The 20128-nt window shown below is 38.3% G+C and overlaps 2 protein-coding genes across 5 annotated transcripts; both read right to left on the bottom strand.

Moving 5' to 3' along the window:
• Positions 1-78: 78 nt before the first annotated feature.
• On the bottom strand, positions 79-4556 carry polg2 (polymerase (DNA directed), gamma 2, accessory subunit). Of its 4 annotated transcripts, XM_028016616.1 has the most exons (9): positions 4279-4555; positions 3726-4183; positions 2793-2898; positions 2040-2145; positions 1535-1720; positions 1063-1200; positions 889-969; positions 688-788; positions 79-584 (listed from the first exon to the last, which is right to left on the bottom strand). In XM_028016616.1, exons 2-9 carry the CDS (start codon positions 4180-4182, stop codon positions 419-421), a joined length of 1341 nt encoding a protein of 446 aa, XP_027872417.1. In that variant the 5' UTR covers position 4183; positions 4279-4555; the 3' UTR covers positions 79-418. The 4 variants fall into 4 exon arrangements, with proteins under 4 accessions (XP_027872417.1, XP_027872419.1, XP_027872418.1 ...); XM_028016618.1 differs by having other exon boundaries at positions 449-584; positions 893-969; positions 3726-4555; XM_028016617.1 differs by having other exon boundaries at positions 469-591; positions 3726-4555.
• A 1005-nt stretch (positions 4557-5561) lies between these two features.
• Positions 5562-17551, bottom strand: LOC114144116 (probable ATP-dependent RNA helicase DDX5). Its single transcript, XM_028016615.1, has 13 exons — positions 17366-17551; positions 14971-15151; positions 14746-14842; positions 14496-14629; positions 13908-13973; positions 12695-12836; positions 12453-12613; positions 12141-12313; positions 11256-11366; positions 11068-11129; positions 10185-10244; positions 8533-8754; positions 5562-6373 (listed from the first exon to the last, which is right to left on the bottom strand). The coding sequence occupies exons 1-13, from the start codon at positions 17404-17406 to the stop codon at positions 5913-5915; spliced, it is 1911 nt and encodes a 636-aa protein (XP_027872416.1). The 5' UTR covers positions 17407-17551; the 3' UTR covers positions 5562-5912.
• Positions 17552-20128: the final 2577 nt, after the last annotated feature.

The following is a 20128-nucleotide window of genomic DNA, read 5'->3' as shown; positions in this document are numbered from 1 at the left end:
ATTATCAATAAGATGAACAACATATTAAATAATAATGCGTGAAAGCTCCAGAAAAACTGCAAACGGGCTGCTAATGTATTTTTCTTCTAAGAGGTTTTATTGAGAATACAAAAAAAAGAAAAACAGGTCATACTGCATTCTGTAATGTAACGATGTTCATGAAATGTCATAATTTCCCCTGAGAAATAATTATTCTGCATATTTTCTGACTTTAACAGGTCATCTGTTCATCCTATTTGTGATAACAAATTAACCATCGACTGGAAGTTAAGGACCTTTTACTTCCAAATGGTCTCTTTAGCTTTTTCAGATGAGTCCCGGACTTAAAGCCAAAAAGTCTCTCAGTTTGGTTGTGAAAGTTTTACTTATGGGACTGAATAATTCGCTGAGAGGGAAGTCCATCATGATTTTCACACATTCAGAATTTGTCAGCAGCAGAAATATATTTAGAGAGAAAGTTTCTAATTTCTGAAATGTGAATGGTCTCTCTGACGGTTGTGTCTCTGCTGCGGACTTGCAGTAGGCCGCTCTCCAGAGTCTTTTCACCGATCACCACAGTGAAGAGAACGCCCATCTCATCATATCTGGAATCAATTTACAGAAAAACACAAGTGATGATCCATAGTTTCTGCATTTCTCCTGATAGTGAACAGAAAGACATTTCAACACTAAGAGGCATTTATTTACTTAGCATTCAGAAGCTCTAATGATGTTGGCACAGCTTCAAGATATCCGGGCCACGCAGAGATCTTAGCTTCCAGAAACTCCTGCAGAAGGCCTTCACACACCTACGATACATGTTCAAGTAATTAACATTCTTCCTTTTATGCATGCTGATTAGATCATTTCATATTCCGGGATCAAATGTCAGCAGAATAAAGATCTGACCTGCCTCAGTTCCACCGTGGCTCCCTTGCCAATGTCTAAAGCCACTTTGACAGGAGCCAACACTGGATGCAGCTTTAAAACCTAAAACAGAAGCAGAAAACTGGAGGTCACTAAAAAGAGAAGTATTCCAGGTGAGATGCGGCGCAGCATCACCTTTCTCTGCTGCAGCCTCACCTTTCTCTGCTGCAGCCTCTTTTTTCCGTCTTCTCTTCTGAGCTGCTGGAGTGAGTTGGACAGGAAAGCCATTGCGCCGCGGTCCATGTTGCCGCTTACAGACACAACGTGGGGAATGGACTTTCGACCATCTCGAGTCTGGAGCACAAGCAGCAAGTCAGAAAATGGTTACATGTTATCTGAAACAGCAGAATAAAATAATAATTTAACCTGATGGACTTAAAATATTTCCCTGCAGTCTTTTTTTCTGAATGAACTTTAGCTTCACCTTAGAAAATGGTGGAAAGCTGCAAAAACAGAAAAACTTACCAAGTATTTTTGGTCTAGTTTCTAGTGCAAATATCTTAATACACTTGAAATGAGAGAAAGCTGACAGTTTATGTTTGATTTGGGTTGCATCAGAGAGTTAAGAGTGAAACAGCATTGCAGAAAGAACATGGGGAGAAAGAGGGACTAAAAGATTCAGGCTGACCTGCAGTTTGGTGCGGATGCCCTTATACGTCTGCAGCAGCTCTGCGTCTCCTCGGCACCACAGCGTCTCCAGGGATTCGAGGCCCCACGGAAACTTGTACAAGATCTTCACCCCACGAGACGTTTTCTCTTCAAGCTCGTTTTCAGGCACCTCAGTGCTGCTGAAGTCAGAGGGAGACAAGGCGAACTGGACGGGTTGAAAGGAAATGACAAAACAAAATGGATGATGTATGATAAAAGTCTGAGACTGAAACAACCAAAGAGTTGTTAATCTGATCATGATCGTGTAAGCTCAACATCAATATTTGGTAAAAAAAAAAAAAAAACTTTTCCTCTATCATTCACTTTATCATCATCATCAACATATTCTGGAAAGTCTAAATTCAAACAATAGTGTCTGGTTTTCTTATAAATTTAAACATTTCTGTTTTAATATTATTTCAACTCATTTCTCAGCAGGAAGTTTTCCCATCGTCTCTTTTATCTGAGTTTCTGTCAACACTCACCTTCCTCCACCACTTCAGCCTGTGGCGGGCCCAGTGATCCAGCCACTGGGAAGAAGAGCGAGGAGAGCAAAACCAAACCAGAGACGTCTGGGTGACCTCAGCAGAGCTGGCAGGAAGAAAGAAACGAGTCAGTGAAACTAAACAGACACTTGACATCTTGTGGAAGCCACAACCAGAAAACCATCATTTCTATTCTAGAGCTATAAATGTGTCTGTAAAATCAAAATCACTCATCTGATAAGTTAATTAAAACCACAACAAGTGCAGTCATAAAATCACTTGTTGATTCCTCTAGATACTGTAGGTTCTCAGCCACAGGTGAAATAAATTTAAAGATGTTAAGCTTGTAATCCGAGGGAGTAACGTAGGGCTGGACAATAAATCAACATCAGCGTATTCTGTGACAGACACATGATCAATATCAGTAGATAAGGCATCTGATAGAATTTCCAATAATTCCACTGTACTCTGAACCAGAACCACACAGCATTCTGGGGAATGTAGGCAGAGAAAAGACTTCAGCTGCTCAACCTCTCACTGCAAAGCAAAGTTGGTGGAATCAACTAACTCACTCATTCTTTGGTTACCTAGCAACAACCTGTTCAAGTAATTGGCGCAGCAGCAGTTACACGCTTCCTAACTGCTTAAAAATAAAACAATAACAGCATGGGATGAAAACTGTGGACAAAACTGTTTGAGGTTACACCATCAGTTGGGCAGCATTTCAGATATTTGGAGTATCTGAAGCCTCACCAACCAGAGCCATCTGAAGGCTGGAAACACAGACCGGACTCAGCCAGGCCGAAAGGAAGCTTTTTGTTCACCATCTCCAGAGAGGGCGCAAACTGCTCCAAGGCACCTGTAAACACATCGTGAGTTTTACAATAAATCCTGGAAGCACAAATTTATAATGGTGTACTAGGGCCATTGTAGATAGAGAAACAAGAAAATAAAAGTTTCAATTTTCACCAAAGAAAATTTAAACTTTTTTTCAATTTGTGAGACTGTTAGATTAATCTCACAAATTTTCAAAAAAAAAAAAAAAACTTGGACATTTCTGATTTTGAAAGGCCAAAAAAAATTGCTAGAAGTAGCTCAGAAGGTTTCAAGACTAAAAAAAAAGTTGACTTTTGGAAATCTCAAAATTTCTCATTTTTTTACAAGCAAAATTTAAACTTTGCAAACTCAGAAATCTCCCAAGTTTTTTTCTGGAAAATTTCTGAGATTAAACTAAGAAATATTTCTAGCAGATTTTAAACTATTCAAACTATTCCAACAATTTATCCCAGAACATTTCTGACCTTTTAAAATTTCCCATTTTCATCTAGAAAATATATTTTTTAACTTTTCAAACTCAGGTGTTTCCAAGTTTTTCCTAGAAAATTTCTAAGATTAATCTGAAAATTTCAGTTTTTTTCAAGAGCATTTCTGAGGTAAATCTCAAAATTTCTCAGTAATTTCTAGTATTTTAAAAAAAATTATTTTTCAAACTCATAAACTTCAAGTTTTTTCTAGCAAAATTTAAACTTTTCAACAGCAGATATTTTAACATTTCTCTAGAAATTTTCTGAGATTAAGCTAAAAAAAAAAAGGAGTTCTTTTGGCGGAAATTTGCTCCTTTTTTCTATATACATTGTGCAAATTTCCAAAATGTATGATAATTATAGGAGGATGCATTGTTTCTACCTTTAAGTAAGCTTGTTCTCACAGATGGAGAGCTCAGCAGGAGCCTGTTCAGCTTCTGGATCAGCTGCTCTCTGCTCAACTCAGCCTGATCCAGTATCTGCTGGAAACGTTCAGATTCAATAACCCGGGCTCCTCCAGCTCCTCTGTCCGGGCTGCTGCTCACAGTATTCACCCCGAACACCCAGGCCCTGGACCCGGTCACAGAGTGCCACCACTGCTGCAGCAGGTTCCTCCTCAACTCCACGCCCAAAGGTCCGTAGCTGCAGCTCCAGCCTCTCCGGAACAGCTCCGAGTTGCTCTCTCCGGGAGAAATATAGTATCTGTCCGCACAGAGCTGCAGTAAAGTCCGGACCCGGTCCAAAACATCAGGCGGTGCTGTGTCACAATGTCCTCTGGTGCTGTTCAGTGGAGATTTACTCTGTGACAGGACGCAGCGTCTGGCGCTCAGAGTCAGCATGCTGAAGGTGGAGAGTAACCCCGGCCCAAATATCAAGCTAAGTCAGGAATAAATTATGATAAAGTCATTTATGTGCACCTTCTGTGCCACACTTACTCCTAAATCCTGCTGTAACCGCAAATGTTTCCTTCAAATGTTTGAAGGAAACAATTGCGGATGACGAACAAAAAACAGCTCCGAATGTAGCGAAGCCGAGCGGCGTCACAAACCGCAACATTTACGGTTTTTACGGTCTCTGCTCTCCCGGTGCAAAATCCGCTATAATATCTGGGGAAAGGATTTTAACATACAAAACAATTACATCAGGGTCAAGTATCTATGGAGATACATACAGCGTGCTTTCCAGATCCGGAACTTAATGATGAACATCCGGGTTATGACGTGAGAGAATCTGGTTACTAAGCAACGAGAAGTGGCTTAACGGTAACATATTTCCAATACTCTACCTAAATGTATTGGCAACCAGTTTGATTTTAATAAAACTATTATAATTTCTGCCGCAATAATACATATTGTCTGTAGTTAAAATTATTGTATTACATATTTTATAGTCAGTAAACTCGAATTAGTTTAAGTTTGATACCATATTAGCCATAGTCATGGCAACTAGTAGTCCACAGTAAGAAAAAAATAAATACTGTGAATATTCAGATAATTTTATACATAAAATTATCAAATTATTAAAATATACTTCATAAAATACATGTAAAAACTGGACTTTGTGTGTGTGTCTACGTTATGTCCTGGCTCTCTGCAATAGGCTTAAATTATTTTATTTGTATGGTTGCGTAGATTTTGACTGTTGACTAACTTGATTATGTAGAAATATAACATTGAACATAAGTTTTTAGAATTGTAAAGGTTACCAACCCTTTATTCAATTAAAAATGTCAAATATTTAATCTGAATTGGACGTTTCAGATTTCTTTAGACCATGAGCTTAAAATAAAAAGACAATTAGCTAGGAAGGTTCTTTGAAGATGTTACTGTGTCCCTGTTGAATCAATTTCTCTTTTCGTGGAAAGTCTAGTAAGAAAAACAAGATGCACGTCTACAAAAAGAAGACTAAATGTTATGCTCTTGTTGTGTTTGCTGAAAGTGATCCATTTACATACAAATAGATCAACCTAGTCAGAAACAGTTCACATTTTATTGCAAATCTTGAGGGAAAAAAATCTGAAAAAATTACAAGCAAGAATTTCAGCCAAATTAGTTTTAATATTTATAAACCGTGGTGTGAAGGAATCCTCTTTTCAATGTGCAATTTTACAAATAAATGTCTCCTCTTATCCTTCACACACCTGACACAAAAAGGTTTTAAGAAAAGTATCTAAAAAACATCCCCACTCCCTTAAATATTCAACACAAGTCAGACAAGATTGGATTTTCTTATTTTTATTTAAAAGGGACCCTGGGCACCCTTCAGATACAATTTTCATAACATCACTTTAAACTGAAAGCGAAAACACAAGATTACCTAGTAAAAATAAATTACTGAGGAATGTAACAAAAAAAATCAAATAAAATAAAAAATACAGTCCAGGAAAAGTGCAGCAATCATGTTTACACTATGGGAGACTTATGATCCCATTTACTCATCTGGGTTTACTGAATAATTCCAACCATGCTGTAAGCAAAACAACGTTAAACAAATACAAAGAATAATATGAGAATCGTACGGTAAGATTTCAAGACTCACGTTGGGGTTTGATAATGTGAATTTACAATATTTACTGAGGGAATGGCGGCGGCATCGGGTAGGGCACCATCGGTGGCGGTGGCGGTGGCTGTTGGTTCTGTGGCGGTGGCTGAGAGTTGAAGGGGAATGGCGGGTGGTTCACGCCGTTCTGGGCGGGCCTCTGCATACCGCCAAACTGAGGGGGGCCCTGGAAGTTCTGGTTACCAAAGCCGCCAGCGCCGCCTTGGTTTGGTGCAGCGCTAAAGTTACCCTGTCCGTTACTATTGCTGTAATTGCTGTTGCCATAGTTACCGCTAGAATTGCTATTGTTGCCTCCGTAATTCCCACCGTTTTGGGCTTTGTTTCCCCCAAAGGCAGTTTTCGGGCCGTTGCCGAACCCTCTATCGCCGTCCCTGTCCCTGTAGCCGCCGCCGCCACCGAAGTTACTTCTGCCGCCTGAATACCTATCGCGACGGTCATCCCTATAGCCACCTCTTCCCCCCCGTCCGCGACCTGCATCAGTGGAAGACAAAACAAGAGACAGTGATGAATACATTAAATCTGAAGATGCAGTGTTGAGATACAGAAAAATGCCAATACATTAGAATATAAAACATTTCAGGGTTTTTTCAAGTTCAAAATGGAAACCCCACTTATAGATACATTATATGAAGTGACACAGAAAGACTGTGTTTACTAATTTTGATGAATATGGTTCATAACTAAAGGAAACACAAATTTCTTTATGCATTTGAATTTTTATGTCATACAGTGCACACACAAATTGAATAGTGTATAGTGCACACATTCTTATGTCATATATGTCATACAGTGCACACATATGACAAGAATGTGTGCACTATGCACTACAATTTTCCTGGAAAATTACACTACAAAACAGGCCTGTCAAAACTAAACATCTTGACAAATTTTCACAGGCCTATTGATAATTGTCCCAGAAGTTATTGCAATAAACAACAATATTGTTGTTTTGAGACCATTTTCAAGTAATATAATGGTAATGGTATAATAATGCAAGACCACATTCTGAAAGATCAATAAACTTTAAATTCTAACAAACATTTAACACTGGAATTGGAAGAAATTTTAAATATCCAAAATAACTAAACAAATCAACATAAATAAATAAATGTAATTATCTGAAAACAAAATTGTCCTTCAAAAAAAAATAAAAGAAAACAAAGGACTAGTTAAGACCAAAGCACCAGACTGAAAACTAGTTTTCATCATCCAAATGGAAATTAGTAAGGTCGTTTTAATTTATCATGCGATTGATGCATTTCTTGTTTAATGCGACAGGTCTACTACAATTAGACCAATTTAATAAAGAAATCTAACTCCACAGATTGTTGTATCGAGGCATGTCTATGGAAGGTTGAGTGGAAGGAAAAACTGGTGGAAAAAAGGGGCAAAACAGCCATAAGGGGAATTATGGTGATAAGCTTATTCAATATTCTTTTCTGGGGGAATTGCAGTTCATGCGCTACAACGGTCACATTCCTTATGTTAAGCCATTTCAGAAACTTTCTCTGGGATGAGAAGTAAAGTACTGGACTGGATAAAACAGGAAGCAGTTACGTCACCATATATTTCATGCAAAAAAAACCTAATCAATAATTATCAATAAAGTCAGACGAAATGCTGTTGTCTGTCAAAGCAGACAGCTGCAAAGCCAAATATACCTGTCCAACCTCTGCAGATTTTAATCAAAATGAAAATGGGAAAAAGTAGCCAAACGGTAATAAGTGCATACGAGCGTCTTCCTTTTGTAATATCGTGATATATTTTTCAGCCATATTGTCCAGTTCTACACCAAATAAAGAGACAATTTTTTCCCTCACTATTAGAAGTTAAATCAGACCAAACTTCTCTCGTTTTAGGTTAGTTAGAATTACGAAGAATTATTTCAATTTGCTAAATGCCAGAAAACCTGGTGAGAATCTTGTTTTAGAGACTGAATTGTTTTTGTTTTTTTTAATTCAGAAGTTTACATACAGGATATACCCTTCCCTTTCCTTACTGTGAAAGTTAAATAACCCACAATCCAGCAATACATCACATTATTGAACAAATGACCAAAACTTTCCCTCCCCCCCCTGAAACACAATTACCAACAAGATGGCTGTTAGTATCAGCTTAGATATATTCGTTGGACCAATACCGATGTTAATAATGACAAATACAGCTCTATAAAAAATTAAGAGACCACTTGAAATGATCCGTTTCTCTGATTTTATTTTTATAGGTAATATTTGAGTAAAATGAACATTATTCTTTTTCTCTATGAACTATTGACAGCATGTCTGCGAAATTCCAAGCAAAGATTTAGTATTTATTTGCAGAAAATGAGAAATGGTCAAAATAACAAAAAAGATGCAGTGCTTTCAGACCTCAAATAATGTAAAAAGAAAACAAGTTCATATTCATTTAGAAGCAACAATACTAATGTTTTAACTCAGGAAGAGCTCAGAAATCAATAATTGGTGGAATAACCAGGAGGTTTTCAATGCGGTTCAGTGCAGTGAACTCTTAAGTTTTTTCCAGAGCTGTATCTTGACGTTAGTGCCGATATATTGTGTGTCCTTAACAACAAAGCCATAAAAAGTTTATTACCTACAAAAATTGGTAATTTAATTTTTGTTTTAGTTTACCTCCTCTGTCCTCTGCCATCTGGATGAGCTTGGGATTGATGGCCTGGTTAGCCTCGCGCAGCACAGAGATCAGGTCGCTGGCCTGTTTCATGTTGTTGGGGGTGAAGAAGGTGTAGGCTGTGCCCGTTTTTTGACTGCGGGCCGTGCGGCCAATGCGGTGGATATAGTCCTCGGAGGAGTTAGGGTAGTCATAATTGATGACAAATTTCACATCCTCCACATCTGTGAAAGTGTTGCAGTGTGGCAAAACAATACATAGGAGGCCACAGAATTTTGCACACCACAACAGCCAGATCAGAGGGAAAAGTTAGCAACTTGTCAATGCTGAGGGGAGAAAAGTGGTTATTTAGCTGTGGAGGAAAGAGATTAGAGGCAACAAAGGAGTGTGTAAACATCTATTCCATGGGAATACTACTGTGGGAAGAGAGAAACGATGCACACTCCTATTGCTTACCCTAATCAAGAGTCAAAGACAGTCTCCCTTGACTACAAAAGGGAGTAGAGATAGATTTAAGTCTTACCATAAAAGGAGTATGCATTCACTAGTCCTTTCCCAATGCAGCGAAATCCCCCACATATTGTCAAGTGACATCCAGGAGCTTCTACGCAGTTAGGCCGACCATATGCACTGGGACCTCCTCATGAGCCAATATAGGACCATTGAGTGGTACGTTTTTGCAGGTTCAGATTTTTCCCCAGTACACTCTCATAAGAACCTTGATATTAAAGGCCGCACTGCACGTCTTGCCAAGACAAACTAGACTATGCACCAATTAAAAAACGGAACCCTTTCAAACCACAAACAAAAGAGTCCCAGCATTGACCCTTGCGGGACTCCGATGCAAGCATAAAGTAAAGCCCTCCCCCCACTTCATCAGTTTCATCGAGGCAAGATCTTCCAAGAAGCCAGTGTTCACTTGAGAAAATGTCTCTCGTTGGCAGGTCTCGACATGACTATAAAACGCAGGCGAGGGAGGAACTTTGGTTTTCAGCTTTCTCATTCTCTTCTGTTTAGATGTTCCCACTAGTCCCTCAACACATGTGCCAGGTCTCAATTTTCAGAGACAAAAAAAATTTCAAAACTGCTCTCTCCATTTCACGAAATCCAGCACGAGAAACAAACCAGCCGTCAAATTTTGACAAGCTGACCCCCATGCTACATGAAACGAGTGCCTAGAGATAATGTTTGTTCCAAATCTCAAACAAAGTGACTTGCGTAACTGCAACCTCTTACACAACATGCAAGGCCAATGTCACAGCATCGAGCATATACGTATATTTTCGTATGTTTGAGTTGGAACCAGCTGGATGGATACTTGTTGGGTGAAATCCATGGACAGAGAACAGATGTGTGTGTATTTCAACAACATATCAGAGACAAAGGCTTAGCCACGCAGCCTTTTGAAGATCACTGGCACACAAGAGCTTTCACCTCTCTAGGCCCACTGGGTGGCAAGCCAGTGGAGCAAATCCAATATGTCCTCCTTCTCCCTCTCGAGGCCTGGGACTGTCATGCCTAGCGCCTGCCACAAAGACTGCACCTTAAGGTGAGGAAAAACTCAGAAAATGCATAGAGAAGTTAAAGAAAGCAGAAAACTTTCTTTAAAATAAGGAAAACACTGATAAGTGGAGCAACTCAATGGCATACTGACCTAAACCACGGGAAGCCACGTCTGTAGCAATCAGAATTGGAGCTTTGCCAAATCTGAACTCTGTAAACAAACAACAGTTTCAATCAGCCAACAGATGAATCTGGACACAGTTTATATTCTATTGCTTTAAAGCTGAGGCATGCTACTTTTATTAAAATATGTTTTTCTACATATTTGTTAAAACTGTCACTATGTCCTGACAGTATAGTATGAAACAGATAATCTGTGATAATCTGTCTTCTCCCAGTACTAACTACAGAAATACACTGCTGAGTCAGAAACAACCGATCACAGCAGGGAGGCGGGACTTAGCGCTGTCAATCATCCTTATGAACTGCTGGTTCTGCCATGAATGCTAAGGCTAATTAGCATGGCCATCAATGACAGCAGATAGACAGTTTTCCTGCAATATTAAGTTGTTTCTCCACCATAAATACTATGGCTGAAACAATTCCTCGAATAATTCGAGTACCTCGATTATTAAAATTCCTCGAGGAAAATGTACCTGCCTCGAAGCTTCGTTAACTTATGTTTTATGTTTTTTATCCAATTACTCAATTAATCGTAAGAGTAATCGATAGATTACTTGATTACTAAAATATTAGTTTACAACAGCCCTAATAAACACATTGAGTACCGCGTACATGAGTTTGATTGACAGCGCCAAGACCCTCCTCCTGGCTCTGATTGGTTTTCAATATCAATCTAACAATCAATATCAGATTAGGGAGGAGCTGGATATTTTCAAAGATTATCTGTCTCACATTATACAGTCATGATATGGTGACAGTAAAACAAACATTGTCTATAACAGTTACAGACACCAGCTTTAACATGAAATGTAAAAAAAAAAAACAAAGAAAAATAAAAAATACAGCCTTACCATTAAGAACCCAGTCCCTTTCTTGCTGGCTCTTGTCTCCATGGATACCCATTGCTGGCCACCTACAGACACAGATAACATAGAAACCCTTTAACTTAGGCAGTTCAAAATTATTCTAATATACAAGCTAAAAAAAAAGGTGAAAATAAACCATACACAATACAGCTGGAAATGGTATAAATCCTCACCCATCTCTTCTCATTCTCCTGGTAAGTTCATCACAACGTCGCTTGGTCTCCACAAAGATAATGGTCTTGTTCTCCTTTTCGCTCATGATCTCCTCCAACAAACGGATCAGCCTTAAAACAGCAGAAGATAAAGTTTTAACTGATCAAATCTACAGTAATAATCTTTGCAGGAATATGATGGGAAGCAGATGTGAGGGTGCTATAACCGGTTTCCTTTAGATCTAGTTGCTTGTTTGTATACCAACTCATCAAATGTGTCTTTTCCATGAGACCGGTTTCAGTGCATAACAGTTTCTAAGCAGCAGGTCTTTGTATTTCCACAAAGACAAAACCCCTGGTTATATAACCAGGAGCTATCCCAGCCCAGTGTGCTGAAGGATTCACTGAAATAGTAGCCAATTAAAACATGCCTCGTTTAAAACTCCAGAGTTTTGTTTCATTTTTGATTTGTCTAATAAAAACAAGCAGCAAAAACAAAGCACAACAGTGACATGTTAGAATAACAGATGCAGACTATCCCCCCCTCTTGTTTATTTTTGAGGAAGTGAATCTTTTCGTATCACCAGGTGGTGCTACTAAATTCTGCTCTAAAAATGTCTCTATCACTGGTGGATGCCACAGGTAACCATTTAAAACCGGGTTCTGATGTTACAGCGTTTATGTGCTGGGATACTCCAATACATATTATGGTGGTTGAACTGTCTTCATGCACTAGAGTCCCTCACAAAAAATTAAAAAATAAAACAGAGAGAGGATTAAATAAGAAATAAATGAGAGAGAAAAAGCAACCTGCTTCCATACCCAATCAGTTAAGAATTGACTCTAATGCCAGTAAGGGTTAAGAACTGTAGCCTCTTTGGTGGAAAAGCTCAGTTTTCTACTCACTTGTCCTCCTTCTCCAGGTCATTGCAGACATCAACTATCTGCAGGATGTTATGATTGGCACTGAGCTGCAATGCACCAATATTGATCTGGACATAATCCTTCAGGAAGTCCTCAGCCAGCTGACGAACCTCTTTCGGCCAGGTGGCGCTCCACATCAGAGTCTGACGATCAGGCTGATAAAAAAAAAAAAATTATAATGTCAATTCTACTTACAGTTAAAAAAAATAAACTGAGTGATTCGTTCATTTCTTGCGTGGCAGTGATGCATCTATGTTGAAGCTAACCGTCTCCTCCATGAAAGGCAAAACTCACCCGAATTTGTTCCACTATTTTGCGGATCTGAGGTTCAAAGCCCATGTCCAGCATGCGGTCGGCTTCATCCAGCACAAGGTAGGTGCAACGACGCAGATTGGTTTTACCACACTCCAGGAAATCAATGAGACGGCCTGGAGTAGCGATGCAAATCTCCACTCCTTCAATAAAAACAACGACAGTGATCAATAAAAACACAAAGGAGTTGTGTTTACATCAGAGCATTAAGAAAGTAGGCCTACCCCTCTCCAGGTCCCTTATTTGTGGCCCTTTTGGCGCGCCACCATAGATGCAGGTACTCTTGAGACGAGAAGCCCTCCCATATTCAGCAGCCACTTGTTGCACCTGCTGAGCCAGCTCCCTGGTCGGGGCCAGAACCAAGCACTATGGAAAACAGAATCACTTCAGCTAATCAACCACATTATTAGTCAATTACTTCAGTCACACACAGCTGACGTTTACATTTAGTCTTCATTCACACTGCAGCCTGAAGTGACCCAAATCTGATTTTTTTTTTACTTAATGCGACCTGTCCCTGATCTTTTTACGACAGTCTGAACAACACAGATCACATTTTTTTGAATGCGACCCAGGTTATATGTGGTCCTAAATCAGATGCATATCTAATCTTTTAAAAGGTGACCCGAGTCTGAACAACCAAGTCACATTCATCCGACATTAACGTCATTGATAATTTACAAATGTCACTATTCTGCATCCTGATACGAGCAAGAAGGAACAAAAACAACCACGACTGATGATAATGAGGATTAAGTTGTTAATGTTCTGCTCTGGTTGAATAACAAATTTAAAGTTATAAGATATGCTTCACCATTAGCATCCACGTTAACTTCAACAATCACTGAGCTCACTGTGTGTGTGTGACATCACTGCACCCTCTACAGGACACTTTCAGGTCATCTCCAGTTCACACTGGAGAACACATACAGGTCGCATAACTAAGAGACCACTTAAAATGATTAGTTTCACTGATTTTACTCTTTACATGTATAAGTTTCATTTTATTCTCTGAACTACTGACAACATGTCTCTGAAATTCCAAGCAAAAATTTTGTATTTATTTGCAGAAAATGAGAAATGGTCAAAATGACAAAAAGGTGCAGTGCTTTCAGACCTCAAATAATGCAATAAAAACAAGTTCATATTCATGTAGAAAAAACAATACTAATATTTTAACTCCATAACAGTTCAGGAATCAATATTTGGTGGAATAACCAGGAGGTTTTTGATGGGGTTCAGCGCAGCGGTCTTTTTACCAAAGCTGTTATATGGAAATGTGAACAACCATGCAAAAATATTCAGATTTCACCAAAAATCAGAACTGAGCATTAAAGCCTGGAATGTGAATGTACCATTAGATTAAAGTTTAAAGTTCTTTGTTCCTATATAGCAACAAAAAACATCATAGACAATAACAGCTCAAGGCGTACTTACAATGGGTCCGTCTCCGTGCTCCAAGAACGGCTGATGTTGGATGTGAACAATTGCCGGCAGAAGATACTAAAAAAGTTTCATGAAAAAAGACACTTAACACTCAATGCATGTCATCAGACCCCACTTTCTTACATTATCGTTTATCATGATACATTTCTTATTATAAGACTTTGATTTGGTATTGTCTTGATAAAATCCAATTAATGTTGTTTAAACTCCCCAAAACTGTCCGAATATTGTTAGCTTTGCTACTTTCTCTAGTTTGCCTAATGAGTGATCAATAAATTTGAAAAAAATATCAAATGCAGTTATTTTGTGCAGTTTTGTGACACAAATCACACTTCTTTATGTGACCAGTGTCCTAAAGAAATGAGTATCTTTTTCAAGAGCAGTATTTGTGTTTGTGGGGAGAGTTGTCTAAAAAAAGAAGTTATAAACAGTTCTTATCGTCACCTTTATTTTTATCAGAGTAGTACCACAAACTGTCATAAGACTAAGTTCATATTGCTCATTCCTAAGCTAAATATGTTAAACTTGCACTTAAGAAGGAAAGATAGTACTTGAAGGAAGTAAGAAGCGATCACTTACAGCAATGGTTTTCCCAGAGCCAGTTTGAGCGATGCCCACCATGTCTTTGCCGCTCAGAGCGACTGGCCACCCCTGGGACTGGATTGGAGTCGGGTCAGTGAAGTTCTGCTTAACAATAACATCCATGACATAGCCTGAGAAAATGGGACATTCAAGTTTATTTACTGGTAGCATGGCAGAACGTTTGAATATACCGGGAGTAAATAATGTCAGAATTGGTTTGAGTTGTTTTGGAGACGTTTTGGCTCACTTGGAAAAGCAGCTTCATGGAATTTAACGATCGGTTTGGGACAATCTCTGCCTTTCACTGTGACTTCTTTGCTTCTCCGATACTCTTCAACCTCTTGCTGAAATTGGAAAAGAAAAAACAAGAAAGACGAAATTAGTTTTTCACTCTGCTTCTACAAAATAAATTCACTTCGACTTACAGATCGCAGAGGTAAATCAGAAACTCTGAAACGAATCTCTTTCTCACCAGAGGTCTGTGTGTGACGTCCAGGTGTTCCTGGTAGAAGTTCTTCTGAAACTTTGGAAGCTCATCCAGGTTCCAGTGTCTCTTCCTCAGCCTTTCTCCGGGGTTTCCAAACTTTCCTGGAGGAGGGCCTCCCCTGTTGCCTCCTCCACCGCCACCAAAACGAGGAGGGCCGCCACCATAACTGAAGAAGAAACAAATCATTTCGTAAAGAAAAAAAATAACCGTTCATGTCAAAGTCTAAAAAATATCAATTATTTGCCGTTTTAACAAAACCTAAATTTGAAGCTGCATGTCAGAAAAAATATATTCAACTGTGAAACTGTTGCTAAAAATTGCAATGACAATATCAGCTAAGAATAACATTTGGTAACATTTTATTTGAAGGGGTGTGTGGAAGACTGACATGAAACCGTCAAACACGACATAACAGGGGTCATGAACATGAAAGAATCTTCATGAATGTTTATACCTGTTGTCACAAAGTGTCATTCAGTAAATAATGACACTTTTAATGCAAAGTTGCATTAAAAGTGTCAACTTTGCATTGAAAGTGTCATTATTTACTGAATGACATTTCATGACAACAGTCATAAACATTTATGAAAACTCCTTCATGTTCATGACTGCTGTCATGTCAGTCTTATGCACGCCCCTTAAAATGAAGTGCTGCCTAACATTTTTCTGTGTTTATATAAAGAAAATTGGTATAAAAGTAAACTTCAGGTTTGGGAGTTCATTCAACTGGGAAAACATGTTATCAATATAAAGAGTCTGAATACATGAAAATAAATATTTTTTCCAAGACGTCCTTTGCAAATGTGATGCTGCAAACATTGACATCGCTATGGCAACTCCATATACTGTGCAGCTTTACTAATGATGTCTATGCACTCATTTGGGAAAGACCTTCCACAGTTGCTAAGAGCGAGCAAATCGTCCAGCTCTCATGCCACGTAATAAATCTTAAAGCCCAAAAGCCAGTCCCTGTCGTTGGTGTAATCTGTGATAACTTCAGCTGCAGAAGCAATCTATGACACAGTTCATATTTTTAAAGACTGGTTTATTGTTGTTCAGACTAAGGAGATTTGTATGAACCTTAGTTTTATAGCACACTAACGTTTTAATAAATTCAGATGTAAAACCATTATGGATTTATTTCTGTTTGCCAATACGCAATGTTCTCGCTGGGGAAACATTGAATTCAAGCATACTGCAGTGTGGATCAGAGACAAGGTTCCATACCATACCAACTTTATTTATGAAGCACTTTATACATCAACAGGACCAAAGTGCTATACACAATCATAAAATACAAAGCATATTATAAAATAGAAAAGGTGTACATTTTGATTTAAAAGCTTGTTCTTACCAAAGTAGATCTAAACTGGTTGTGTGATAAAGTTCTCATATTCAGAGTACTTCCTTATTGCATCTGTTATGGGAGTAGTTCATTGATAATACTTTCTAGTTGTTCAATAAAATTATCTATATCTTCTCTTAGTAGATGCAACCCATTTGCAGCCATTGTTACACTTGTGACTATTCCTGAAGTAATTTTAACCAAATTGGTGCATCTGTTTAAATGTGTTGTAAGGCAAATGTTACCAAATCTATCACACCTTAGAGCATATTATGATAATTATATCAATAGTTTTTTTTAGCAATATAAACAAATGGAAAAGAGGCCAAATTTGGAATGTTTTGATCCGTCAAACAACCTGCTTTCATCACCCTTCGTCGGGAAATAGATTGTAGCTATTTTTAAGTTTTTTGTTTTTTTACGTAACAAGATAAACAAAACACCAATCTGTAATTTTAAATGTTATTTTCTTGATATAAATGGTTGGAAGGGGGAAATTGAATGAGGTCGGGGCTTGCGTTGGTGTAATTACTGGATGTAGCGAACAAACTGACCGGGATGCAACATGGTGACCTACTTAAAAACACGGTGAATTAAGGGAGGGTCGTTTTGCCTCCAGTAAAATACATTCAGATTGAGAATATTGCGTATGAAATGAGCCTATTTGCCAGGCGTTTTTGCCCTGCAAACACAACCGCAAGATAAGGGCAGACTGCGTCACAAGGCCGGGGAGGAAACAGTGGAGGCTGCCGATCAGCTGCAGACACAAGGCCTCCGTTTGCTGCCATTTTAGCTCCGATGACCAAACGGTGAATATTTTCCAGGCTCCGCGAGCCGCACGCGTGCCAACGGCCAACCAAAATGCACAATTTAGTACATGAATCTCACTTAGTCACCCAGTATTAATAACTACTCTAAACGTCCGTGATTTTTTTTTGTGTGTAGAAAACGCGGCCGTGAAACCGACGTCATCAGTGTCTAAACACCGAGCTGCGAAACACAGAGAACAATAACTGAAGACAAACTGATACATACCCTCTATCTCTGCCCCGGTCTCTGTCTGAAAAGCCAGGCATTGTTTAGAAAATCGCTGCGGAAAGGTAAATTAAGTCAAAAATATTGTCAGTCGGTCTATAAGTCTGGTGAGCGATAGGGCTGTTAGAAGAACCGGGTGAAAAGAAAATGCCGGCCGGCTCACAAACACAGACCATCGAGGCGGAAATGACCTCAGAGGCGGCGACTTACATGCATATCCATCCGCGTCCGAAAAACATTTGTTGTGGTCCTACTTTGTACCTGAAATTACCATCAAATACTTTCCCCTCTTGGCTTTATGAATGGTGATGATATTTTACCAGTAAGCTTAACTTGTGATACTCAAGTTCCTTTGGAATATATATGTAATTTACAAAATAAATGCAAACAAATTAAATCTGATGAAGTTGAAAACAGTGAAACAGGAAAATGCACCGAAGGTTGTATTTCTATAACTGAAGTCAAAAATTTCATTTGGAAATTAAATCAATACAAACTTCATTATGTTCCTGTTTCAAGTTCAAAAACCAGTGCAACTTCCCAATGGGTATGCTCAGTGATCACTGGAACCATTAGCAGCAAAATAAACAAATAATCTATTTGTTTGTCATTTGCACTTTCAAACACTTTTCAAACAGTTTTAGTAAGCATTGACATGTTTACTAAAAGAGGGTTAGCCACAACATGTGACTGATTTATTGAGATACAAATGATTAGATGTGTGAATCGATTTCTCTTTACTTCAGGTATCAGTTTATTAAAGGTAGCCATATTAGATTTTGAGGTCAATGTTGATGACTTTCCTACTTAGAATTATGAATTTTATGATCCTTTTCATTTAATCTTGAAAATGTCAGCTTCTAAGTTAAACTGGATAATGTAATTGAACCAAACCTTTCACTCAGTCATGCAGGGCCAATTTATTGAGTTATGACAGCACAACAAACTGAAAACAATAAACTGCTTTTTCTGTTTGTATCAAAGTTTTAAATTGTGTGTTTATCGAGTTTTCTGAGTTTTAACTTGATAAAACAGTTTGAGAACCTGTGGAGGAGACTGTCTCTTTGCATTAAACCAGTAGAAGAGCCTATCAACACTCCCCCCAGAGACCAGGCACTTCCCCAAGCTGGTATCAAGTCTGCGGATGAGTTTGTCCCATTTTGGTTTTTCACTTACTTCCCCTTTCTGCCCATTCTGATGCTTGCTTATGACGATAGAAAGCCATGTTCACCACATCTAGGTGCCTAAATGTTTTGGGTTGAACCCAATGGTTGAACCACCTGATTGGCTGAAGCAAGTTTTGATGTTAAGTAATTGAACGGTTGACCTTCAAAGTGGCCTATGGGTGTTACAGTTAGCTGTCTGTTGTGTCTTTTTATGAAATCCGCACACAGCTTATTATACTGTAATGTTTTGCACAGATTGCACATTTATTTGAACGGTAATGGTGCTAATGTAACATTTTGTTTTCTACTTGTGAAGCTGAGATTGAAAGAAAATCCTCATATCCAGCAAAAATGGATGCTGTCATTTTGGACAGTTTGCTTCTGCACAGTTTTATACTTTTGCAGTTTTTGGTCCATTTCTTGACTTTTCCAGGTTTGAAGAGGAGCTCTGTGCTTTTCTGCTGTGGTTTGTTTTGGCACAAAATGGAAGTAAGTGACGTGGAAATTGTTCCAAAAACAGCAGGCCTCAGTCCCAATCCAAAACATTTTCTTAGCTGATGTAAATTATCTCCTGTTCTTTCACCTGAAACAGAGAAACACACATTTTTTAAAACCCCAAATTTCACAAATAGAAAATTGAAAGATTTTCAAAGGTGCTTAAACACGAATGCAAAAGAGTAGATTTCTATTACTGTCACATAAAATCCCTTATTTTGGAGGTTGTAATTTCCTGTTTTTATGAGGGGGAACAAACAATGCCAAAACTGAGAATAAATATAAGTGAAATAAACCAGAAAGGGAGAAATCTAAAACCAGAGAAACCAGAAGAAATGATGAAAACTGATCAACCAGGATGAGCAAATATTGCAAAAACGAATAAATATCAAAAACACATAACATAAACCACACGTTAAAAACCAAAACACCCAAGAACTGGGACATAAAAGCTTCAAATTTAAATACATACTGTTCTAGTTGATGAGATGCCAGTTTAAGTTTGTCATTATGGACAGTTGCCTTCAATTTGTCCTGTGTGAAACAGATAAAATATTCATGATTGGAAACTAGATTTAGGTTGATGCTTCCAGAGTAACTGTATGATACGGTAGCTTTAGGTCATCAAAAAAATCTGATCAAATAAAATCTCACCACAGATAGTATTTCAACACAATTGAAGTATTTAATAGCAAAACTCAATCAATACATGATCAGGATATTACTGACCTAACAGAACAGTTAATAAAGTTAAATAAAACACTTCAAAGATGAATAAAACCCATTTATAATTGATCACTTTTTAAGTTTCTGTACTTTCTAAGCTTTGTTTTCTTTTCATCTGGCCTCTCCTCTCCTCTTGGCAGGAAACATAGTAAAATTTTAGATTACTTTTTGTTTTTTCCTCACAGTGGTGCTGTTGAACTGGGGGATTTTCCCATCGGTATAGTTCCACTTTCCCTCAAAAGAAGGAAGCTGGTTTAATGTGTATGTCTAAGGTTTCAGAGAAAGTCACTCATGGTGATTTAATGTTACCTCAGTAACTTTAAGTGTCTGTAAGTGGTGAGTCAGATAACCACATTTCCCTACATTAAATTATAGA

Source organism: Xiphophorus couchianus, chromosome 5, assembly GCF_001444195.1.
Source record: "Xiphophorus couchianus chromosome 5, X_couchianus-1.0, whole genome shotgun sequence".
Taxonomy (NCBI): domain Eukaryota; kingdom Metazoa; phylum Chordata; class Actinopteri; order Cyprinodontiformes; family Poeciliidae; genus Xiphophorus; species Xiphophorus couchianus.
This window is presented reverse-complemented; position numbering and strand designations above follow the sequence as displayed.

Coding starts and splice junctions, on each gene's coding strand:
- polg2 (XM_028016616.1), bottom strand. CDS start 4,182: ATGCTGACTCTGAGCGCCAGACGCTGCGTCCTGTCACAGAGTAAATCT. Junction 2,899..3,725: donor GAGAACAAGCTTACTTAAAG/GTAGAAACAATG, acceptor ATGTGTTTACAG/GTGCCTTGGAGCAGTTTGCG. Junction 789..888: donor CCACGGTGGAACTGAGGCAG/GTCAGATCTTTA, acceptor CATGTATCGTAG/GTGTGTGAAGGCCTTCTGCA.
- LOC114144116 (XM_028016615.1), bottom strand. CDS start 17,406: ATGCCTGGCTTTTCAGACAGAGACCGGGGCAGAGATAGAGG. Junction 15,152..17,365: donor GACCGGGGCAGAGATAGAGG/GTATGTATCAGT, acceptor TTTCTTCTTCAG/TTATGGTGGCGGCCCTCCTC. Junction 11,130..11,255: donor AGGAGAATGAGAAGAGATGG/GTGAGGATTTAT, acceptor CTGTGTCTGTAG/GTGGCCAGCAATGGGTATCC.